General features: G+C 54.9%; 1 protein-coding gene across 5 annotated transcripts; it reads left to right on the forward strand.

Moving 5' to 3' along the window:
- The first annotated feature begins 4,701 nt into the window (after nucleotides 1-4,701).
- Nucleotides 4,702-20,432, forward strand: SERHL2 (serine hydrolase like 2). Of its 5 annotated transcripts, none has more exons than XM_068559906.1 (13): nucleotides 4,702-4,785; nucleotides 5,588-5,737; nucleotides 5,851-5,964; nucleotides 6,347-6,388; nucleotides 6,813-6,832; nucleotides 7,286-7,360; nucleotides 8,904-9,013; nucleotides 9,406-9,485; nucleotides 14,108-14,212; nucleotides 14,895-14,929; nucleotides 17,324-17,406; nucleotides 19,285-19,381; nucleotides 20,313-20,432. In XM_068559906.1, the coding sequence occupies exons 1-13, from the start codon at nucleotides 4,782-4,784 to the stop codon at nucleotides 20,430-20,432; spliced, it is 1,035 nt and encodes a 344-aa protein (XP_068416007.1). In that variant the 5' UTR covers nucleotides 4,702-4,781. The 5 variants fall into 5 exon arrangements, 4 of the variants coding, with proteins under 4 accessions (XP_068416007.1, XP_068416010.1, XP_068416006.1 ...); XM_068559905.1 differs by having other exon boundaries at nucleotides 4,703-4,910; XR_011075929.1 differs by lacking the exon at nucleotides 17,324-17,406 and having other exon boundaries at nucleotides 4,702-4,910; nucleotides 20,313-20,426.
- The last annotated feature ends 124 nt before the right edge of the window (nucleotides 20,433-20,556 follow it).

Here is a 20,556-nt window from a genome sequence, read left to right on the forward strand (position 1 = left end):
GTGAAATAAGAAAAGATGGCTGATTCGACTACATAAAAATTTAAAAACTTCTGGGTGGCAATAGATTCAAAAGTCAAATGACAAGCATTTAGGAAAAAAATATGCAACTCATATCACAGAGAAAGAACTAATCTCTCTAATAATTAAGAGTTCTAAAAAATGAGGGGGTGGAAATAGCAAAAATAGAGACAGCACATTCTAAAAATACAAATGGCCCTTAAGTTCATAAAGAGATCAAGCCCACTTAATCCAAAAAGAGAACTTCTAATTATAAGTGCCCTGTGATACAATTTCTCGTCTATCAGACTGACATAAATTCAAAAGCTGGATACTGGCCCCCTCTGTCAAGGCCACGCGGGAGTAGGCAGGCTTGTCCAGCACAGGTAGAGGGCAGAATGAGACAGTCTGGCGATGTGGAAGCATCCAGCAACATCACGGATGTGTTAGCCTTTGCTCTAGCTCTCCCTCCTCTGGGAGATTCTTACAGTGATCCCTGACCATGGTATCCTGTGCAGCATTGCTGTGAAGCAAAAAATGGGAAACAGTCAATTTTCTCTCTGTAAGGGACAGATAAATAAAACTGGCTTATTCACACAGTTGAAGACTACATAAGTATAAATTTTTTTTTTAATGAATATGGACAAAGCTCAAGGATATACTGCTAAGGCACAGAATAGTGAGTATAGCAAGCTACTCCTAGTGCCAGAAAAGTGGGAAGATTTGCCCACACGTACATTACAAACAAAAAACCAAAAAACCACGAAGAATACTAAGAAATTAATAGAAGTTTCCTGAAGTGAGTGGTGGGAGTGGGTTGGCCAGGGATGGGATGAAAACAAGATACCCCACTGCACACCTTCTTGTGTGTTTCTTCTTTGAACTACATGAGTACGTCATCTCTTTTAAAAATTAAATACGCATAACTCAATGAGAAGGAAATACACCATGTCGAGTTATATGGGACACAGCTAAAATCGTCTTTAGAAGTTTAAAACTTTAAATACGTTGAATAGGATACAAGAGGGAAAAATTTTTTTTTTAGTTAAAGAAAGTTGGAGCAGAGCAAAATAGGCTTGTTAATAATGGCTGTACATTTCACAGTGCAACACACAGGCTAGTCCCTCGTGTATTATATTTAATCAAATCTAAATTATAAGTCAAGTTTCTTGTCAGGGTTGTTTTTTTTTTAATGAAACTCTTAAGTTTTGGTATAATTTTAACTCACAGAAAAAGTTGCAGAGGTACTACAGAATTTCCTCTGTGCCCTTCACCTAGTTTCCTGTGACGTTAATGCCTTGCATAACCATGATACAAAGCTATACATTAACATTGGTACATTACTGTGAACTAAACTCTGGATTTTAGATTTTTCCAAGAATGTCCCTTTCCTGTTTCAGGATCCAATCCAGGATACCACACTGCATTTAGTATCAAGGATTGCTTTTATTTCATAAACTTAACCGAGGGACTTTCTGCTTGCTGATGAAGGGGGAACTCCTGGGCACATTTCTGTCTCTCACTTATTAATACCTTCCCATCTCTCTGGATGTGGTCACTATTTTAACCTGAGGAACATAACCAAGGTAGTAAGGACATAAGACCTTAAGAATTACTCCCTGACTTCCCCCACTGTGTGCTGCTGCTTTTGTGAGCCCAGAGGGACAGGCTGGGAGGGAATGTTCTTTGTAATTCTCAGCCAATTCAATCGGCAGAAGTTGATTGAGCCTCTACTGTGTGCAAGGTACTCTGGTAGATGCTAAGGGGGAAAACAGAGTTGAGTAAGACCTTTTCCTAATTTTAGGAGCTGAACCACCCAGGGAGTGGACCCAGTTGAATACAACACCAGACAGGGGGTGAGAGGCAGCATACCAGCAGCAAAAACAAGAAATGGGGAGATGCATCCCACCTGAGAGGACTGAAGAGGGCTTCCTGGAGCAGGTGACTTTCGAACCATGCCTTGAAAGAAGGGTAGGGTTTCAATGGTTAGGCAAAGGGGAACAGAATTCTGGACCGAAGAAATGGTGTAAGCAAAGGTGCAGCAGCGTGAAAATGTGGGCACATGCAGAGAACCGGTAGCCCAGGATTCCTGGTGCTGGATACGGTGTTAAAAGGAGAGAGACTGACCTCAGGGAGGGCCTCCAGTGCTGGGCGGGAGATCCACCTCCCTCCAGCGGGTAGTGATGCCGAAGGTCAGAGCTGCAGCCATGCTGTAGGGCGAGCTGGTGGCAATGGGATACGTGGGGTGGAGCAGGGGCCCTGGGGGAAGGGACTTCTCTTGTCTTCCTGGGGTGATGTGCACCCAGCCCAGGGGGTGTCACTGGAATGCAAGGGGGCAGAGGCAGGCAGGGAGAGGCTGCGGTGGGATCACAGTCAAGATGTGAATGTGAGGATGAGGAAGGAGGCGGAGGTGGGTGATTGAGGTGAGCCTGAGGGACAGAGACGAGGCAGCGGATATGGTCTGTGCTGAAGGGGCTGGCTGGGCTGAGGGAATCTGAGGTCAAAGGTGCCAGAAGTCCCCACTCAGAGGTCAGGCTGGAGCCTGGTGCCAGGTATAACTGTGGCATCATCCATGAAGAGGTGGCAGTGTGTCCCCAGGGCAGAGGAGGAAGGAGCCTCTTCACGGGGGCCATGTCCCCATTGCTTCCGTCAGCTAAAAAAATATATTCACAACCTAAGAGTTGAGAGTTATGTTTTATTCGGCGCAAAGTTTTAGGACTTCAAGCCTGGGAGGCAGCATCTCAAGTAACCCTGAGAGAACCGCTCAGAGGAGGCGAGGGGTGGGGGGAGCCAGGATACATGGGAGTTTTGCAGCAAAGGGCAGGTAGTCTGAAAATCAAAAGATTATTGTGAAGTAAAGAAAACCAGGGACTTCCCTGGTGGTCCAGTGGCTAGGGCTCCGCGCTCCCAATGCAGGGGGCCTGGGTTTGATCCCTGGTCGGGGAACTAGATCCCGCATGCCACAAGGAAGATCGCACATGCCGCAACTTAAAAAAAAAAAAAAAAAGATCCCGCGTGCTGCAAGGAAGATCCCGCACGTGGCAACGAAGATCCCTCGTGCTGCAACTAAGACACAGCGCAGCCAAATAAATACATAAATATTTTAAAAAATAAAATAAAAAATAAAGAAAACCAGATATCTCAAGGAATTCAGTGCTCTTCTGTGTATGGGAAGATGCAAGAGTCTGGGCTCACTGAAATTATTCCTTTGATACACAACCTCGGCTATCTGGGGCCAGTATCCTGTGTTTTCACATCCTGAGTTTCCTCAGGGCTATCTGGGGCCAGTATCCTGTGTTTTCACATCCTGAGTTTCCTCAGGGCTCACCGTAGGGAGTGGCTGCAGTCTGATGGCTGCTAGATGGCAGGTATTCTTTCCTTCCTGAGTTCCCTCAGGGCTCACCAGCTCACCACTGGCTGTGGCTGCAACTGCTAATGAACTGTGACATCCTTTGTTTACTGATATGGCAGGCAATATTCCATTGATCACTTCTGTCACCTCAGGATTTGTGACCCCCTGCATACCTTGTCAAGGAAGCCAAAGCATTTCTGGAACTAATGGACACCACTGTGCATGTAACCACCTAGAGATGGTCTCGTCAACCCCAGCTCCCAGCCTCCCCAGACCCCCACCACTCAGTAAGGTCCAAACTCCTTAGCTCCACACTCAGACCCATCCTCACCCTTATCCACATTTTCCAGCCACCAACTTTCCCTGCATTGTGACCCCCAGCCCCCAGCATGTCCACCACCCCTGTCTTCAGGACCAGGGTCTCTGATCACCTCCCCCCACCCCCACACACACCCCAGGGAGAATTCACTGTACAGCTCTCTCTCCAGCCCTCAGCTGGCTGGATTCTGGTTCCAGTTAGGAGCTCTGCTGGACCGTGACCCCTCAGGGACCACATGGGTTCTCTCCTAGGCCTTCCAACTAGCAAATGGTGCTGAGTGAATAGGAAATATTTTCCCTTATTTGTCCTAGACTAGCCACTTTCAGAGACTCAAAGGATGCACACTAAAGTGCCTTTATTATAGGATTTAGGACCCCAAACATCTCCTTGGGGTACTTGATCCTCTCCAGGCTCAATATCATTGTCTATAACCCTTCCTCACCTGGGGGGTTCCTCATGTTCCCAATTTATACATTCATTCCTTCACTCGTACAACAACTATTAAGGCTGGCTCATGCCAGGCAGGGTGAGGACCCCAGGACACAGTGAGAACACGGTGGACGCAGCCCGGCCTTCCAGGAGGACATTAAACCACTAAATAAAGAGTCACCCCACCTTTAGCCCTACGGTGCTGGTCAGTGAGGACCCACGGGGTGCCCCGCTCGCTGGGGCAGCTCCTGGGCCTTCGCCAGCTCCTGGTCCCGCACAGGGGTAGGGGTGGCCATGTGGACTGTCCAAGGGTCGCGGTTCCACCACCCACGTGTCAAGCAGGGCCGGCTCCGCTCCCTGCGACGCGACCCCGGGTGTAGCCCGAGATTTTGAAGGTCGTTTGGCCACAGCCCCCGGGTTCCCCGGCCGCTCGGCTCACAGCCTGCGCCGGGCGGGCGCGGACGGCTTTCCCCGTGCAGGCGGCGGGCGGGAGCTGAGGGTCAGATCCCACCACCGTCGGGATCCAGCCAGACGGCCGGAAGTCCTGCGGGCGGGGCGGGGCGGGGCGGGGCAGGGGCGGGGCTGGCCGCTGAAGGGCGGAACCCGGAACTCTGGCGTCTCTAGGCTCCGGCGCGACTTAGCTGGATGGAGAGACGGCCGCTTTGAGACCGCGGGACGCGAGCGATGGGTGAAAGTCCCCAGCCCGGGGCCCCCTAGACCGGAGTGTGATGGGGGAGGCCACGTGTGCGCTTCCATCCGCCCACCCGCTTACCTGGGACCGCGGAGGAGGGGGGGCGCGCCGCCGTCCTGACGGTAGCAAGTCCTGCGTCAGCAGCCTGTGGAGCAGGCCGAGCCACACCGGCCGGGGGGCGGGGACCTGGCCGCACTTGACCTCCCAGGGTTCCGGGAGCCCCAAGTTAGAGAAGCAAGCTCGCGGGCGTCTGGGGGCAGGCAGGTCTCAGGCCCGGCCGGGAGAGCCTGAAGGGTGAAAAGGTCAGCCCTGGGCGACGGAGGAAGCAGCCCTGACTTGAGCAGCCCGGAGACAGTGTAGTGCCCGGCGGTCGGGACTGGGGCCTGGGGTCGTGCCGCCCGCGCTAAATCCTCGCTCCACCTCATTCTCTCTGTGTGACCTGGAGAATGGCCTGCAGCTCCCTGTGCCTCAGTTTCTGGGTTTGCGAAGGGACAGAAAAGGAAACTGAGGGTTGAGAGGTTTTAGTAACTTGCTCAAGGTCACACAGCCAGCAAGTGGCAGAGCCCAGGCCTAGCCAACCCCCCAACCTATTCTAGAAAGTTCTGCTGTGAAGCCCTCCCAAGGTTTTCCTCACCCAGTGGACCCAGCTTAGCTTTCCTCATCTGGCTCTCTCCCCATAACCCCCGGGGGCAGCGCAGGCAGCTGAGCCCCCTGGGTAGTGCCGATGCTCTGGACACATTGGATGTGGATGAGGGGCTCCGGAAGTGCAGGCTCCATGAAGGGTCACTCTGTGTTTCAGGTCTAATCTCAGAGCTGAAGCTCGCTGTGCCCTGGGGCCACATTGCTGCCAAAGCCTGGGGCTCCCATCAGAGCCCCCCAGTTCTCTGCCTCCACGGGTGGCTGGACAATGCCAACTCCTTTGACAGAATCATCCCTCTTCTCCCAAAAGGTGGGCGTGCGGCTGAATGGAAGCCAAGGGGTGAGGCAGCGGGACTGCGGGAGAATCAGGAAGGGGAGGTGGCTGACCTAGACGCCTTCCCCTACCCTTTCCCTCTGTCTCAGACTTTTATTACGTTGCCATGGATTTCGGGGGTCATGGGCTGTCATCCCATTATAGCCCAGGTTTCCCGTATGACCACCAAAACTTCGTGAGTGAGGTCCGCAGGGTCGCGGCAGGTGAGTAAGAGACAGAGCCTGTATGTTCGTCTCTGTGTGTTGTGGGGGTGTGTGTGCAGGGGGGTGTGCTCTGGGACATGCCCTCATCCTTGGAGTTGGGTGTGGTGGCCAGGAAGCAACGCTGACCTGGGCGTGACTTGGGGTCTGGCCCCAGTTCTGCCAGGAGTTCACGGGTGACTTCGGGAAAGCTGGAGAGAGCTGGCAAGAAGAGCTCGCTTCCCCCTGCGAGTTCCACCCCTGCTGTGGAACTGGGGCCCCTTTAAGTGGGTTTCCTGAGTGGGGCATCCCAGATGCTGGGGAGGGATTTCCAGAGCACAGCTACTGCAGGACAGAGGGTGCGGGGAGGCTGGGCCCATCCAGACCTGGCTCCGTGTGTTTTCAGCCCTGAAATGGAACCGATTTTCCCTCCTGGGCCACAGTTTTGGTGAGTACACTTTGGCCAAGACCTGACTGGTCTTGGGCTGTGGGGCTGTGAGGAAGGGAGGGGAGTTGGTACACAGGTACCTTTCCCCTGCACTTCTGGAACTGCAAGGAGAGATGGAGGGGGTTCATCAGACATTGACCCTTGGGCACCATGCCCTCTGGCCTCAGGTAGTTCCCCAAGGGACACGTGGCCCCATAGATAGCTGTCTGTGGATCTGACGAGGGAAACAGGGTCAGGTCTGATGCAGGGACCTCATGGCCCCAGAGAGGGAGCCTCAAGTTTGATAGTGAATGCAGAGCCCGGCCTGCTGGTGGGAGACAGGAGCCTGGCCCCTGGCTCGGGCGTGGCTCGACCCCTGGGAAGGAGTTTTAGAAGGACTTTGAGAGCTGGGGAACATCAGCCAACTACTCTTTTGTCCCCCCAGGTGGCACTGTGGGTGGAATGGTGAGTAGATTACAGTGACCATCTCCGTTCCTGCTCCAGGTGGGGTGGGGAGAGCAGGAGGACGAAGGGGAAGTTACCTGGAAGGGGAAGTGCCTCCTCACATCAGGAGTTTCAGGCAGCATTTTAGTGACTGTGCCAGCTTCCTTTGTAGGGCCCATGATAATCACTGTTGTGAGGACATTCCTGATGGAGTTAAGTGTTCCAACATTGCCCATCTCCTCTGTCACAGAGAACCCTGGAGTCCAGCCATCACCAGGGTCAGGAGCTTGATGCTGGATGCAGACTGTGGGAGAAGGGGAGAGAAAGGTGCCCTGAAGGGATAGGAGAGTCTTGCTGGCCTCTTGGGCAGCACCCTTTCCCCAGCCTAAAACACCGGTGTCCCCGCAGGAATGTGTGAGTCCCTTTCCCTGCCTACTCTCCCCTTCATTTTTCCCCTTTTGTGTCACATTATAGTTTTCCTGTATCTTCCCCGAGATGGTGGATAAACTTGTCTTGCTGGAATCCTCGCCATTTATCCTGGAAAGTAACGTAAGGACAGGGCTTTCATGCGTGCTGTCTCTGGGGGAGACCTGGGTCCGGTCCCAGGTAGTGCCCTCAGCCCTGCCTCCCTCAGTGGGGCAGGAGGAGGTGGCAGAGGGTAGACAAGGGGCCTCAGGGGCCCCCCCAGAGGACAGGGTTATGCTACTTACACCCTAGGAGTGGGCAAGGAACAGGGTATGCGGGCCTGGGTCATCCTTGGGAACCCTGTGTGTGGCCTGGAGTCTGCAGAATGCCAGCTGGGTCACAAGGCGGCAGGGCTGAGAGAGGGTAGAAGCAGTGGGTTGAGGAAGCTCTGGGGGCGCACGGTTGGGTGGACCCACCTGCACTCGCGCTCAGTCAAGTGCCTTTGAGCTGTGCACACACTGCACAAGTGCACACAGGAGACCTGAGTGTGGACCAGTGGGAAAAGCGCTGACCCCTCTCACCACCACCACCACCAGTGACAACAACCAGTGCTGTCTCTGCATCTGAGTGCTGGCTCTGCCGTTTCCCTGCTCTGTGACCCTAGGCAGGTCACTTTGCCTCTCTGGGCCTCAGTTTCCTCACCTGTAAAATGAAGAGGTTGGAGTAGAGGATTGTGGAGGTGCCCTCCAGCTCTGACAGGTGGTCATTCTGTTCCCGAGGGCTCAGCCTCACACAGGTCCTTCATCAGTTTCAGTTTTCTTGTCCATAAAATGACCACAAATTCCATAAGGGCAAGAACCATAGCTGTCTCTTTACCACCGCCTGCCCAGTCCCGGCACATAGTAAGTGCCCGATAAACGGGCGTTGCATGAGCAGAGAGCTCGTAGGTTCCTGTGAGGATTCACCGAGCAGAGAGCTCGTAGGTTACCGCGAGGATTCACCGAGCAGAGAGCTCGTAGGTTACCGCGAGGACTCACCGAGACAGCGGTGGCTGCCACTCTGCTTCTTTACCGGTTTCACCCACTGAGTTGACACACGCAGTGCCCCCGGGGGCTTCCTCCTGGGGGTTCTGGTGACTGGTCCTCCCTGTCTCCTGCACTCTCGGGGTGGTTGGAAGTGTCACTTACCACTGCCGCTCCAGGCAGTGGACCGTGGACAAGGCCAGGCCGTTCTGAGAGTGAGCTGGGCTGGAACTGGTACACTGGAAGCCCCCCGAACTGTACCCCCTCTGCCATCTCCTCTCCATCACGTGGAGTGATGGCGTTAATTAAAACAGGTGAAGTTGCCAACCCTGGATGGTCTGTGACTTAGGGACCCCTATAGTGCACCTTTGCAAAGCACTTGGCAGAGATTTCCTTTCCCCTCCGTCTTCAACCTGGTCCCTCCAGCTATCCCGGGCCGCAGGCAGGGCTGGGCTGGCTGTGACCGAGGTGGTCACAGGGCTAACTAGCCGGGACTGATCCCATGCCCCCGCCCCCTGGGTCAGAATGCATCTTGGGCTAGGCGGGTGTGCAGCTGAGGGGCTGCTGAGGGTGGAGGGTGGGGCTGGGCGAGGGAGCAGGCCCCTTTGTGTGCATGCAGCTGGGAGCCCCGCCCTGCCCACCCAGCAGAACCCACGAATCCTTAGGAACTGGAGAACATGCTGACCTACAAGCGGAGAGCCATAGAGCACATGCTGCAGGTGGAGGCCTCCGAGAAGCCTTCGCACGTGGTCAGCCCGGAGGAGATGCTGCAGGGGTGGGTACCGGCGGGTGAGACCGGTAGCGTCAGAGGCCTGGGGGGGGCTCTGGACCACGGAGGGAGGAAAGCTCTGGGGCACGGAGGAAGCTTCCTTCTCCTACTCACAAATCCACAGCAAGCCTGCTTCTCTCTGTGCTCACCTGACGCTCCTTAGCCGCCCCAGCTGGGGCTTTATCTGCATTCTCCCCACTCTGTAGCCATACCCTTCACCCCACCCCTCCGCATGCTCTCTGCCCCGCTCTCCACACACACACACACACCCCACTGATGCGAACATCCCCATCGGTACAGGCCTGTGTCCTAGTGGGGTAGCCTTTTCCCTGCCCTCCTCTCCTTTCATCTGACCTCCTCTGCCCCAAGGCATCCAGTGGTCTCCTTGTCTCCCCCAGGTTCCTGAAGAACAACAGTCATGTGGGAGACGAGTGTGCGAAACTCCTCCTGCAGAGAGGAACCACACAGGTGGCCACAGGTAAGGGACTTGCTGTCAAGGCCGTTGCTTATTGGCACTGTTCTTAGGAATGATGATGGCTAAGCTTTATGGCTGCTTGCTCTGGCCCAGGCACGATACTTAGTGCTTTACAAAAAGTATCTCGTTTAGTGCTACTGCCCTATTTTCATCCCATTTAAAGCAGGAGAAACTGAGGCTCGGAAGGGCCAAGCGGCTTGTGCCGGGTCAGATGGCTACTGCCTACCCTGGAAAGCCACGTCCTGTGGGGAGCTTGGTCAGGGGTCTTGGGACTAAATGTTGGGGTACAGCACAGCTCTGCCCTGCTGATCCTGTGTGGTGGGCGCCTGGTGTCCGAGGCTAGGCTTTGAGGACTCCCATGGGGCAAGTGACTTTGAAGATGGTTTTCAGAATGGAGAAGTGGAGTTGGGGGCACCTTGGCTTCAGGGCAGCATCAGGCCTGTGTTTTCTACACTTTATTTCCTAACATATTCGTTCAGGAAACCTTTTACTCGGAGTCCGCTCTGTGCCCAGCCCCTTGCGAGTCTGCAGGAGCGTGGTGAACCAGAACAGACACCCGCCCTCTCCTGGTGGCCCAGTACCCAGCTAGCACAACTCCAGGGGGCGCCATCCACAAGTGCCCTTGCTGGCAGTGACTGCCCCAGGAACTCAGAGATTGTGGGCAAGCTCCTTCCCACCGTCAGACTCCGTGGTCTTCTTAGGTGACTTCAGTTTATAAAGAACCAAACGAGGCAGGGGTCAAAACCCCAAATGCCTGTGGGAGCTGAAGAAGTTGTGAAATTGTCCCGGCTGCTGGGAGTGGGGCCGTGAGAAGCGGTGGGGATCGTGGCGCTGAGACCGCGTGCCCTGCAGGAGGGCGGCTCCCAGTGGTTATCACGTGGGAACTCGGGTCTCCTGTGGCCAGAATTTCTAGCTGCTCAAAAGGAGCCAGAGAGGTCTGCTGTGCTGTAATTTTTTTTTTTTTTTTTTTTTTTGGCCGCACCACGTGGCATGCGGGATCTTAGTTCCCCAACCAGGGATCGAACTCATGCCCCCTGCAGTGGCAGCGCGGAGTCTTAACCACTGGATCGCTGGGGAAGTCCCTGCTGTGTTGTAATTTCTCTCAGAAGTTGCCAACACACCATTAGGTCGAGTGGAATATACCTAAGGGGACTGGAGACCCGTTCCTGTCTTGGTTACCGTCTCTGAGCCTCTGTCTGCCCCTCCCTGCAAATCCGTCATGGAGGAGGGAGGTCGAGGGCAGAGGGCCGTGGGCCCCAGCTTCCCTGATGTGCTGGCACAGATGGCGGGCCAGAGGGGCCCCCGTGCAGAAGTGGGCTAATCCAGAATTAGACGTGCACCTGGCCTGGGAAGCCGATTTGGCCAGCCCAGGGTCACATGAAACAGTGAGCAGAGGTCCGCTGAGCCACTTGTCAAGGGGGTGGGGAGAGGAGGTGGGAGGGGTGGGCAGTGGGCAGGCGGCTGGATCATTGTGTCGGGCCCAGCCCCTCCGCAGCAGTGTGGCCCTTTGAGGCCCGGGGTGAACCTAAGAGAAGACCAAGCAGCCTCCCAGACCCAAGTGGGCGGGGTGACAGTGGGGGAGCCGGCGTTCCAGGCTCCTCCTGAGCCCTTTCCCTCAGGCCCCAGAGCCTCTGACAGCCCCCCTTCCGTTCTGGAGCAGCACGCACCCCCATCATCCAACCCCGCGCCCCCCGACTCTGCATTCCTTCCGTTACAAAGTCCCACAGGTGGGGCAGCTTCAACAGCAGACGTTTGCTGTCTCACAGTTTTAGAGGCCAGAAGCCAAGGCCAGAGCGTTGGCGGGGCTGTGACAGGCTGTCCATGCCTCTCTCCTGGCTTCTGGTGGCCTCAGGTGTTCCTTGGCTTGTGTGTGACCCTCTCCCCACGTCTTCACAGAGTGTGAGGTGAGAGCAGTTTGGAAAAAACGGCGGGTAAGGGGGTCAGGATGTTCAGTAGAAGGGCCTGGGTTGGCCTCGGGGAGAAGGTGACTTCTGAACCCCACGATGCAGATGAGCTGCCAGGAAGGGCTTGGTGCGCGAGCTTGGTCAGGCTTGTGGGAGAAACGGGAGACGGTGAACCAGGGCGAGGAGGGAGGCCAGCTCCTGTTTTATCTACCTCTTATCTGCGTTCCCACCACAGCCCTGGCCCAGGCCTTCGAGAAATGAGGTCAGCGTGTTAGCGCTGAAGGAGGGAAGGTCCAGCTCCGGGTGGGGTTAATGACCGAGGACTGTCCGTTGTCAGTATCCACCCCCTGCAGCCGGCCCACCACGGGGGTGCTCAGACCCTGTCACAGGCTGGGCTGCCCTGGGGCTGCGGGCATGATTTCTTTTGACTTGCGCAGTTTAAACGCAACAATTTGGCACGAGGGGGATTTTGAATAGGTTGCTCATATTTAGAAAAGAGAGAGTTTATGTAAAAATGGAGATGTCCGGTTTCTTTTGAAAAATGGGAACACCTGGCAGCACATTCTGCCTTCCCCATAGGCAAGAACAGCTGCGTGGAGACCCTGCTGTGTGCGAGCGGGCGCTGCACCCACTCTGCCCAGCCTCTGCGGGTGAGCCCGTGACCTCGGCAGGTCCCAGCAGAGGAAGCGGGTGGTGCAGCCACCATCCTGATACCTCCCCGCGTCCACCAACACAGAGGCTCTCCAAACTCCGAGATTTTTCTGGGGGCTTTATCACATAGGCGTGAATGATGGTTAACCCAGGCTCTAGCCGCTCTCCCTTCCCCGAAGGGCCGGGCTGGGGCTGGAAGTTCCACGCTCCTAATCATGGCTTGATCTTTCTGGTGACCAGCCCCCATCGTGAAGCCGTCAAGAACCCACCAAGGGTCACCTCATTAGAACAAAAGACACTCCTATCGCCCAGGAAATTCCAAGGGATTTAGGAGCTCTGTGTCAGAGACCAAATGTTAGGACAAAAGATGCTCCTTGTACTTTCACCACTTTAGGAAGTTACGCAGTTTTTAGGAGCTCTGGCTAGGAGCCAAGGACCAGGACTAAAATATATGTTTTGTTATATCACAGTGTCACAGTCCCTAACTGTTGGCAGGGAAGCGGGGAGTCTATGGTCCTGACAATATCTCCTGCATTCAAAACCATTTCATTTTTTAAAATTATTTAATTATTTGTTTATTTATTTATTTATTAAATTTTGGCTGCGTTGGGTCTTCGTTGCTGCACGCGGGCTTTCTCTAGTTGCGGCGAGCAGGGGCTACTCTTCGTTGCGGTGCGCGGGCTTCTCATTGTGGTGGCCTCTCTTGTTGCGGAGCATGGGCTCTAGGCGCACAGGCTTCAGTAGTTGTGGCACGTGGGCTCAGTCGTGGCTCACAGGCTCTAGAGCGCAGGCTCAGTAGTTGTGGCGCACGGGCTTAGTTGCTCCACGGCATGTGGGATCTTCTGGGACCAGGGCTCAAACCCGTGTCCCCTGCATTGGCAGGCAGATTCTTAACCACTGCGCCACCAGGGAAGCCCCTGGACCCCTTTTTTAAGTGACATCTGCACTGGCCCACTGGTCTGAGAAACACCATTCCTGCCCTCACAAAGGTCATTGTCACAGGAGAGGCAGACAGAAAAGCAGCCGGCTGTGGGAGTGCCTGGGGCACGTCAGGATGTGTCAGGTGGAAGCAAGGCTTGAAAAGAGCTGGAGGACTTGACCACAGGGAGGAGCAATTCTCAGGGCAGAGAAAACAGCACGATGGGGGTCCCCAATACCTTGGGGGTCACCGCACCCCCAAGAAAACCCCCTTTTTAAGTCTTTTCACATCCTCTCAGCACCTGAAACCCAGGCCTGGAGGAAGGAGGAGGGCAGTGAGCCTGGGGGCAGGGGGACCCAGGGGTCACCCCTGGTCCTGTGCATGCAGCAGGGCCAGTCATCTGTGCAGGGAGGTTGTGGCCAGAACTGAAGGCAGCCCAGAAGCCTCAGCCTCGGTTTGATCAGGCTGAGATGATCTAGTAGTGCGGAAACCAGAAAACCTTCCAACGACATGGTCCTTCTAAGTATTTTGAGTCACAGATGCCTAAGAACCTCTATCAACAATTAGCTGTGGGGCTTCCCTGGTGGCGCAGTGGTTAAGAATCCGCCTGCCAATGCAGGGGACACGGGTTCGAGCCCTGGCCCGGGAAGATACCACATGCCATGGAGCAACTAGGCCCGTGAGCCACAACTACTGAGCCTGCGCTCTAGAGCCCGCGAGCCACAACTACTGAGTCCACGTGCTCTGGAGCCCGTGAGTCACAACTAGAGAGAAGCCTGCGCGCCACAATGAAGATCCCAGGTGCAGCAACTGAGACCCGATGCAGCCAAATAAATAAATATTAAAGAAAGAAAGAAAGTGCTGGGAGTTATGGAGAGAAATAAATCAGCGGGGGATGGAGGGGCTCCGGTAAGATGTTTGTGGGTGTAAAGGGGAGGTCCAGGAGGCCTGGCTGGGACGGTGGCATTTGAGCAAAGGCGTGTAGGGAGGAGGGAGCAGCCTTGCTTCTCCCGGCCGGCACGTTCTCCTGGGGTGACCCACATCACCGTATCGTCTCCCCTTCTCCCTGCACTGCTCACATCAGGCAGCCTCCAGGGTCTGAGATTCTGTGACCTCCCTGAGACCCTGCAGCCCTTTTTTTTTTTTTTCAGTATTTATTTATGCATGCGTGCTGCGCCGGGTCTTAGTTGCTGCACGTGGGAGTTTCGTTGTGGCACACGGGCTTCTTAGTTGCCGTATGTGGACTCTCAGTTGCGGTATGTGGCCTCTTAGTTGCAGCATGCAGACTCTTAGTTGTGGCAGGCATGCGGGATCTAGTTCCCCAACCAGGGGTCAAACCCGGGCCCCTTACATTGGGAGCACGGAGTCTTATCCACTAAACCACCAGGGAAGTCCCCTGGCAGCCCTTTCTTGAGGAGACATTACCCAGGCGGGAATTGCTGGGTGTCCATCCCCCCTAGGTGAGGCCAAGTTGCCCCCACTGGGACTGTGGCAGAGAATCCAGCTGGAGCTGGGACCACCCAGGCCTCTCGACCCCTCCAGCCTTTCTTTTTTGGCTCGATTTCTCTCCAACAAGTGCTGATGCGATCCTTAGCTCTTGGGCACTTCCTGGTGCTTAAAGATCCGAGTGAACATTTAAGGTTCTCAGAGATGAGACTACGATGCCGGGTGGGTAATTGTCCCACCACCGTCATTCTGTGCTGCCCTCTGGGACGGCCGGGGAGGCACCTGCGTGGGCGTTGCTGTCCGTGGCAGGGTAGCTGTGGGCAAGCTCTGCTCTGGCTGAACCCCAAAAGGATGTTGGGGGTGGTCCCCGCAGGTCCAGGCTGAAGAAATGAGCCCCGGCTGCACGGGCCCAGGGTCCCAGGGGAGCCGAGCTGAGTGCCCCCCGCTCCCTGACAGGCGGCGCTGAGGCCATGTCTCCGTGTTTCCTTCCAGGTCTGTTGCTGAACAGAGATCGGAGGATCACTAGGGTGAGTGCTACTGTCTTCCCACCCTTCACAGTGTGCCTGTCAGCTTCTTTCTTTTTCTTTTTTTATGGTAGTAAAATATACATAGCATGATATTTATGCTATATGTAAATTCTGTGCCCAGTAATCCAATCTTAGATATATACCCGGCAACAATGTGTGCTGTGTGCTCCAAAAGACATGTATGAGAACATTCCTGGCAGCTTTATTCATCATAGCCCCAAAGTAGAAATCACCCAAATGTCCATCAACAATAGAATGCATAAACTGTTATACATTCATACAATGGAACACCACACAGGAAAGAAAAAAACACATTTACAGAGCAAAAGAAGCCCAAACCAAAAAAGAACACAATGATTCTATGTATATGAAGTTCAAAAAGTGGCAAAATTGATCTAGGGGGGGGTGCCCTTGGAGAAAACCCCTGAAGGGCGCCTGCTGGGTGCTGAGGGGTTCCAGGCCTTCATCCGGGTCATGGTTGCATGGCCGCATTCGTATGTCAGAGGCCATGATGGGCTGACACCCAGGTCTGTGGACTTTGCTGTAAGTTATACTTGAATTACAAAAGAAAAATACAGATCAGAGGATGGAAGTGGACTAGGAAAAGGAGGTCAAAGGAGAGATGGAGAGGAAGAGAAAAAAGAAGCCAGAGGGACTTCCCTGGTGGCGCAGTGGTTAAGAATCTGCCTACCAATGCAGGGGACACGGGTTTGAGCCCTGGTCCGGGAAGAACCCACATGCCGCGGAGCAACTAAGTCCGTGCGCCACAACTACTGAGCCTGCCCTCTAGAGCCCGCGAGCCACAACTACTGAGCCCACGTGCCACAGTAACTGAAGCCTGCACGCCTAGAGCCCGTGCTCTGCAGCAAGAGAAGCCACTGCAATGAGAAGCCGGCGCACCTCAATGAAGAGTAGCCCCCGCTCGCCGCAACTAGAGAAAGCCTGCGCGCAGCAACGAAGACCCAATGCAGCCAAAAATAAATAAATTAATTAAAAAAAAAAAAAGAGGCTGAGAAGCTGGGGTAGGAGGGGGTGAGGGGCAGTTCACGCCTGAGCTGAGTCCTGGCACCACCTCCTGTTAGCTCTTGACTGTGACACAGGGACTTAGCGTTTCTGATCCTTCAGGGAGGAGATAACGTGTGACGTGTCTGGGTCCTCAGTAAATGCTCATTCATTGGGCCTCGTGGTTGATAGGGGAGCCTCTGTTTCTGGAAAAGCACCTGAGGTCACTGCGGCCCGAGGAGCAGGAGGTGGCTGGGAGGGCTTAGGGCAGAGCAAGGACAGTGAGTGGCTGACCAGGTAGCTGTGTGCCTGTGTCTTCACAGGAATCGTAGCTTCATCACGATGCTGTAGCACAACGCAACAGTCAGTCCGTATGGGAGCTCTCTTGAATTAACCCACTCAGTACACGCTCACTAAGCCCCGCCTCTGTCGTGCTGTGTGCCGAGAGCTGTGAACACAGAGAAAATCCTGAGAGCTTCTGCCCTCAGAGGGTTCTTGGCCTAGAGCGGCACAGTCCAATAGAAGTATAATGTGAGCTCGTGTTAACGTCACGTCTTCTAGTGGCCATATGAAAAGAGTGAAAAGAAACAGGTGAAATCAACTTTAATAATATTTTCTAACTCAGTGTATCCAAGGTGTTACCACTTCAGCATGTAATCAACATAAAAAATTATTGAGATATTTGACATTGTTTTCTCATACTAAGTCTTCGAAATCCAGTGTGCAGTTTACATCTACAGCGTGTCTCAGGCTGGACTAGCCCCATTTCAAGCACTCAGTAGCCACAGATGGCTGATGGTTACGGTGTGGACAGTATAGACCTAGACCTCTTAAATGGTCATAAGACGGGGAGGTCAGGGCTGTGATGGAGGCCAGCAGCGGCTGCGGGGACACCAAGGTGCACTCTTTCTGCACTGTGGCTTAAGCAGATTTCTTTCTCATGGAAACGGTCGGTGGAGGTAAGTGGGCTCTGCTTGCCAAGAGTCCAGAGCCCAGGCTGGCTGGGCAGCGTTACAGGGCAGCCCGTGGACCAGGAAAGGAGGTGTGGAGGGGCCACGCCTCAGTCCCAAACCTAAGCCCAGAAGTAGCCCAGGTCACTTGTCTGCATGTAGTTGCATGGCCACACCTGGCTGAGGGGAGTCTGGGACGTGTTGTCTAGCTGGGCAGCCATGAGCCCAGAAAGAGGGAGAACAGATTTGGAGGTGGAGGGGGGGACGTCTCTGGCCTGAGGGAGTTAAAGCCCTCTGTTGAGGCAGTGATACGGTTGGGCAGTGGGCTTGGTCCTGGTTAGGTGGCCGAAGGGGCCCCCACTGCTCCCAGGAGAGACCGGTTTCTGCCCCCGGCAGTGCCACGGCCTTGTGGTGAGAATTCACTGGGGTTTTGTCTCTGCAGCCAGAGTATTACTTCAATTTCATCAGCAGGGAGCGGTTTGTGCATTCCATCAGGAAGCTGCAGGCCCGCGTCCTGCTCATCAAGTAAGTCTGAACCAAGCGCCCCAGACAGACGTGAGTGCCAGGAATCTCCAGGTCTCCTGGTGTGAGACCTCACCGCCATCTTTCTTGGGCAGCCCCCCGGCCGCTGGTGTGTGGAAGGAAGGCAAGGCAGTGGGAGGGCTTGGGCAGCTGGGGATGGGAAAGGACCGCACCGCACTTTTCAGGAGGTGTCTGTATCTGTGGGGGGCACGCCCAGGTAGGGCAGAGAGACTGGCAGACACTGGAGTCTGGCCCTTGCCCTCTGCAGTCCTCCAGCCACCCCAGGCCCCTGACATCCCCAGGCCTGCACTGCTCCTCTGTCTGCGGTCCTCCCCTCCCCCACCTGCTAGCCAGAAGCCATCCACTGCCTCTGGGTGCCACAGCACAGTGAACATCCTTTGGTGTGGCTTAGGTGCCACCACCCACTCCACTGCAGCCATCCTGGACTGGCAGGAACTGTGACTACCAGGGACACATCTGCCGAGCACACAGGGGTTTAGAAGGCATGGACTCCATAGGGTCAAATCCAGACCACAGTGAGATACACTGCACACCCCTAGGATGGCTGGACTCTAAAAGTGAGATAACAAGTGTTGGTGAGGATGCAGAGAAACTAGAACCCTTGCACGCTGCTGTAGGATTGTAAAATTTTTTTTTTTATTTAATGGCTGCATTGGGTCTTCGTTGCTGCGCGCGGGCTTCCTGTAGTTGCGGCGAGCGGGGGCTACTCTGTTGCGGTGCGTGGGCTTCTCATTGCGGTGGCTTCTCTTGTTGCAGAGCATGGGCTCTAGGCGCGCGGGCTTCAGTAGTTGCGGCGTGGGGGCTCTACGGCATGCGGGCTTCAGTAGTTGTGGGGCACGGGCTCACTAGTTGTGGCGCACAGGCTTAGTTGCTCCGCAGCACGTGGGATCTTCCCGGACCAGGGCTCAAACCCATGTCCCCTGCATTGGCAGGCGGATTCTTAACCACTGTGCCACCAGGGAAGTCCCTGGTATTGTAAAATGGTGCAGCCGCTTTGGAAAAGTCTGGCAGTTTCTCAAGCCATTAAATTACCATGACCCAGCAGTTCCACTCCTAGGTGTGTTTCCAGCATCGGTGCACACAACAGCTTGTAGTGATGGCACACAGCAGCATCCTTCATAATGAATGAATAAGAGTGTTGGAGGCAACCCAAATGTCCATCAATGGACAGATAAGCAAAATATGCTCCATCCACACAACGGACTATTTTTCAGTGACAAACGGAATGAAGCACTGATACACACTATGACATGGATGGACCTTGAAAACATTAGGCTAATTGAAAGAAGCCAGTCACAAAAGTCCAGGTAGCATATGATTCCATTCACATGCAAGTCCAAATAGGGAAACATATAGAGACAAGGCTGATCAGTAGTTGTGTAAGACTGGGAGCTCTATGTGGAAACTGTAGGTGCGGGATTTTTTGTTGTTGTTGAGGTGATCAATTATGTTCTAAAATTGACGGTGGTGATGGTTGCACAACTCTGAATATACCAAAATCCATGGAATTGTACACTTTAAATGGGTGACATTATCTCCATAAAGCTGCTAAAAAAGAGAAAGAGAACGCATGGACTCTGCGCCCATTCAGATCCCAGCTCTGCCGTTCAGTGGCTGTGACCATGGCCGGGTCCCCCGAGATAAACCTGAATTGCTTCACTTGTGCAGGCCTCAGTGAGCTGTGAGTGCCTGCGGGAACTGAATAACTCAATCCTGAATTAAACCTGGGCTCGAAAGGACCCAGCTGTGGGAAGATCAGAGGGACGCCCAGGCCGGTCTCGGTCTCAGAGCCTGGAGCCCAGGGCTGGGGGAGAGCATGCAAGAGGTGGTCCCAGGTGAACCTGTCTTCTCGTTTCCCAGAGCAACCCAAGGGTATTATGATGTGAGGAGAGAGAATGATGCCAACATGGAGCTCGTGCTATTCGTGACCAACTCACTGAGATCCATCCTGAAAGAGGTGGGTACGTAGGGCTCAGGGCAGCTGGGGCTCAGGAAGGGCTGCCAGGCCGCCCCGGGCTCCACCTCCCCCATCTCTTTTCCTGCACTGGGACCCCTGGTCTGGCCCCAGGTCTAACAGGGGACCCCCAGGAGCTACCGGGCCTCACTCCCTGCTGTGGTCCCTGGAGACCTGGGGTCACATATAAATCAGCACAGAAAGCAGACTTTTCATTGGCAGAATCTCCCGGTTTTATTGTCCTCACATATTCCCTGGGCCATACCCAACTCAGCACTGTCACAATTTCCTAGGGTCCCACACGGGAACAGATGACCATTCCCATCAGTGGGTGCTGACCTCCAAGTTGGAGGGCTGGGACGTATGCTGTGATGTTGCCCTTTGCCTGGGTTCCTGGGAGCACCTGGCATTTTATGACCATCATCCACCACAAACACCTGACCCTGGGGCCTGTGCAGACGACTTGGCGGTGTCACAAGAGGGAAGCCCGTGTGGCTGGCCGGCCAACTGCAGTGCTTCCCTGCCTTGGCGGCCTGTCTCCCGGGCAAGGGCGAGTTTGAAAGGCTGATGGTCTATTCTTTTCGCAAGTGGACCTTGTATGACGATCAGAGCCAGCAGCAGCCCCGACTACCAGCCCCCTCCCCGGCCTGGCTCTACAACTTCAGCTCAGAATGGCCTAGAACCCCAGGGTGTGGGCTCTTCCCTCCCAGACAGGGCTTTCTCACTGGCTTTGAGCCAGGCCCTGACTCCCCCCCAGGGGGTGCTGTGACTGACGGGGGCCCGCGAGGCCGCGGGGCAGCCACTGCCAAGGCTCCTGTGGGGGACGCTTGGAAGCCCTGGGAGGCAGCAGGCCATGGGAAAGCCCCGCTGCGCTGGAGGGGCCCGCGGAGCCCGCCACTGGGTCACCTCACCGCGTGTCCCCTCCCTTCCCCAGAGGTTCCAGTACGTGCAAGTCCCCGGCAACCACTACGTCCACATGAACCAACCCCAGCACATGGCTGGTGTCATCAGCTCCTTTTTACTGAGCAAGGAGAGGATCCGAGCCCAGCTGTAGCCCTGGGCCCGGGGCTACAGACGCCTGCTCAGCCCCGGACACCCAGCTCCCAAGCCCAGGCCAGGCGTGGTGGGGACAGGGCCCCCTGGTCCTGAGGACCAGCATGGCCAGAAAGAGAATCCTG

Source organism: Eschrichtius robustus, chromosome 13 (genome assembly GCF_028021215.1).
Source record: "Eschrichtius robustus isolate mEscRob2 chromosome 13, mEscRob2.pri, whole genome shotgun sequence".
Lineage (NCBI taxonomy): Eukaryota > Metazoa > Chordata > Mammalia > Artiodactyla > Eschrichtiidae > Eschrichtius > Eschrichtius robustus.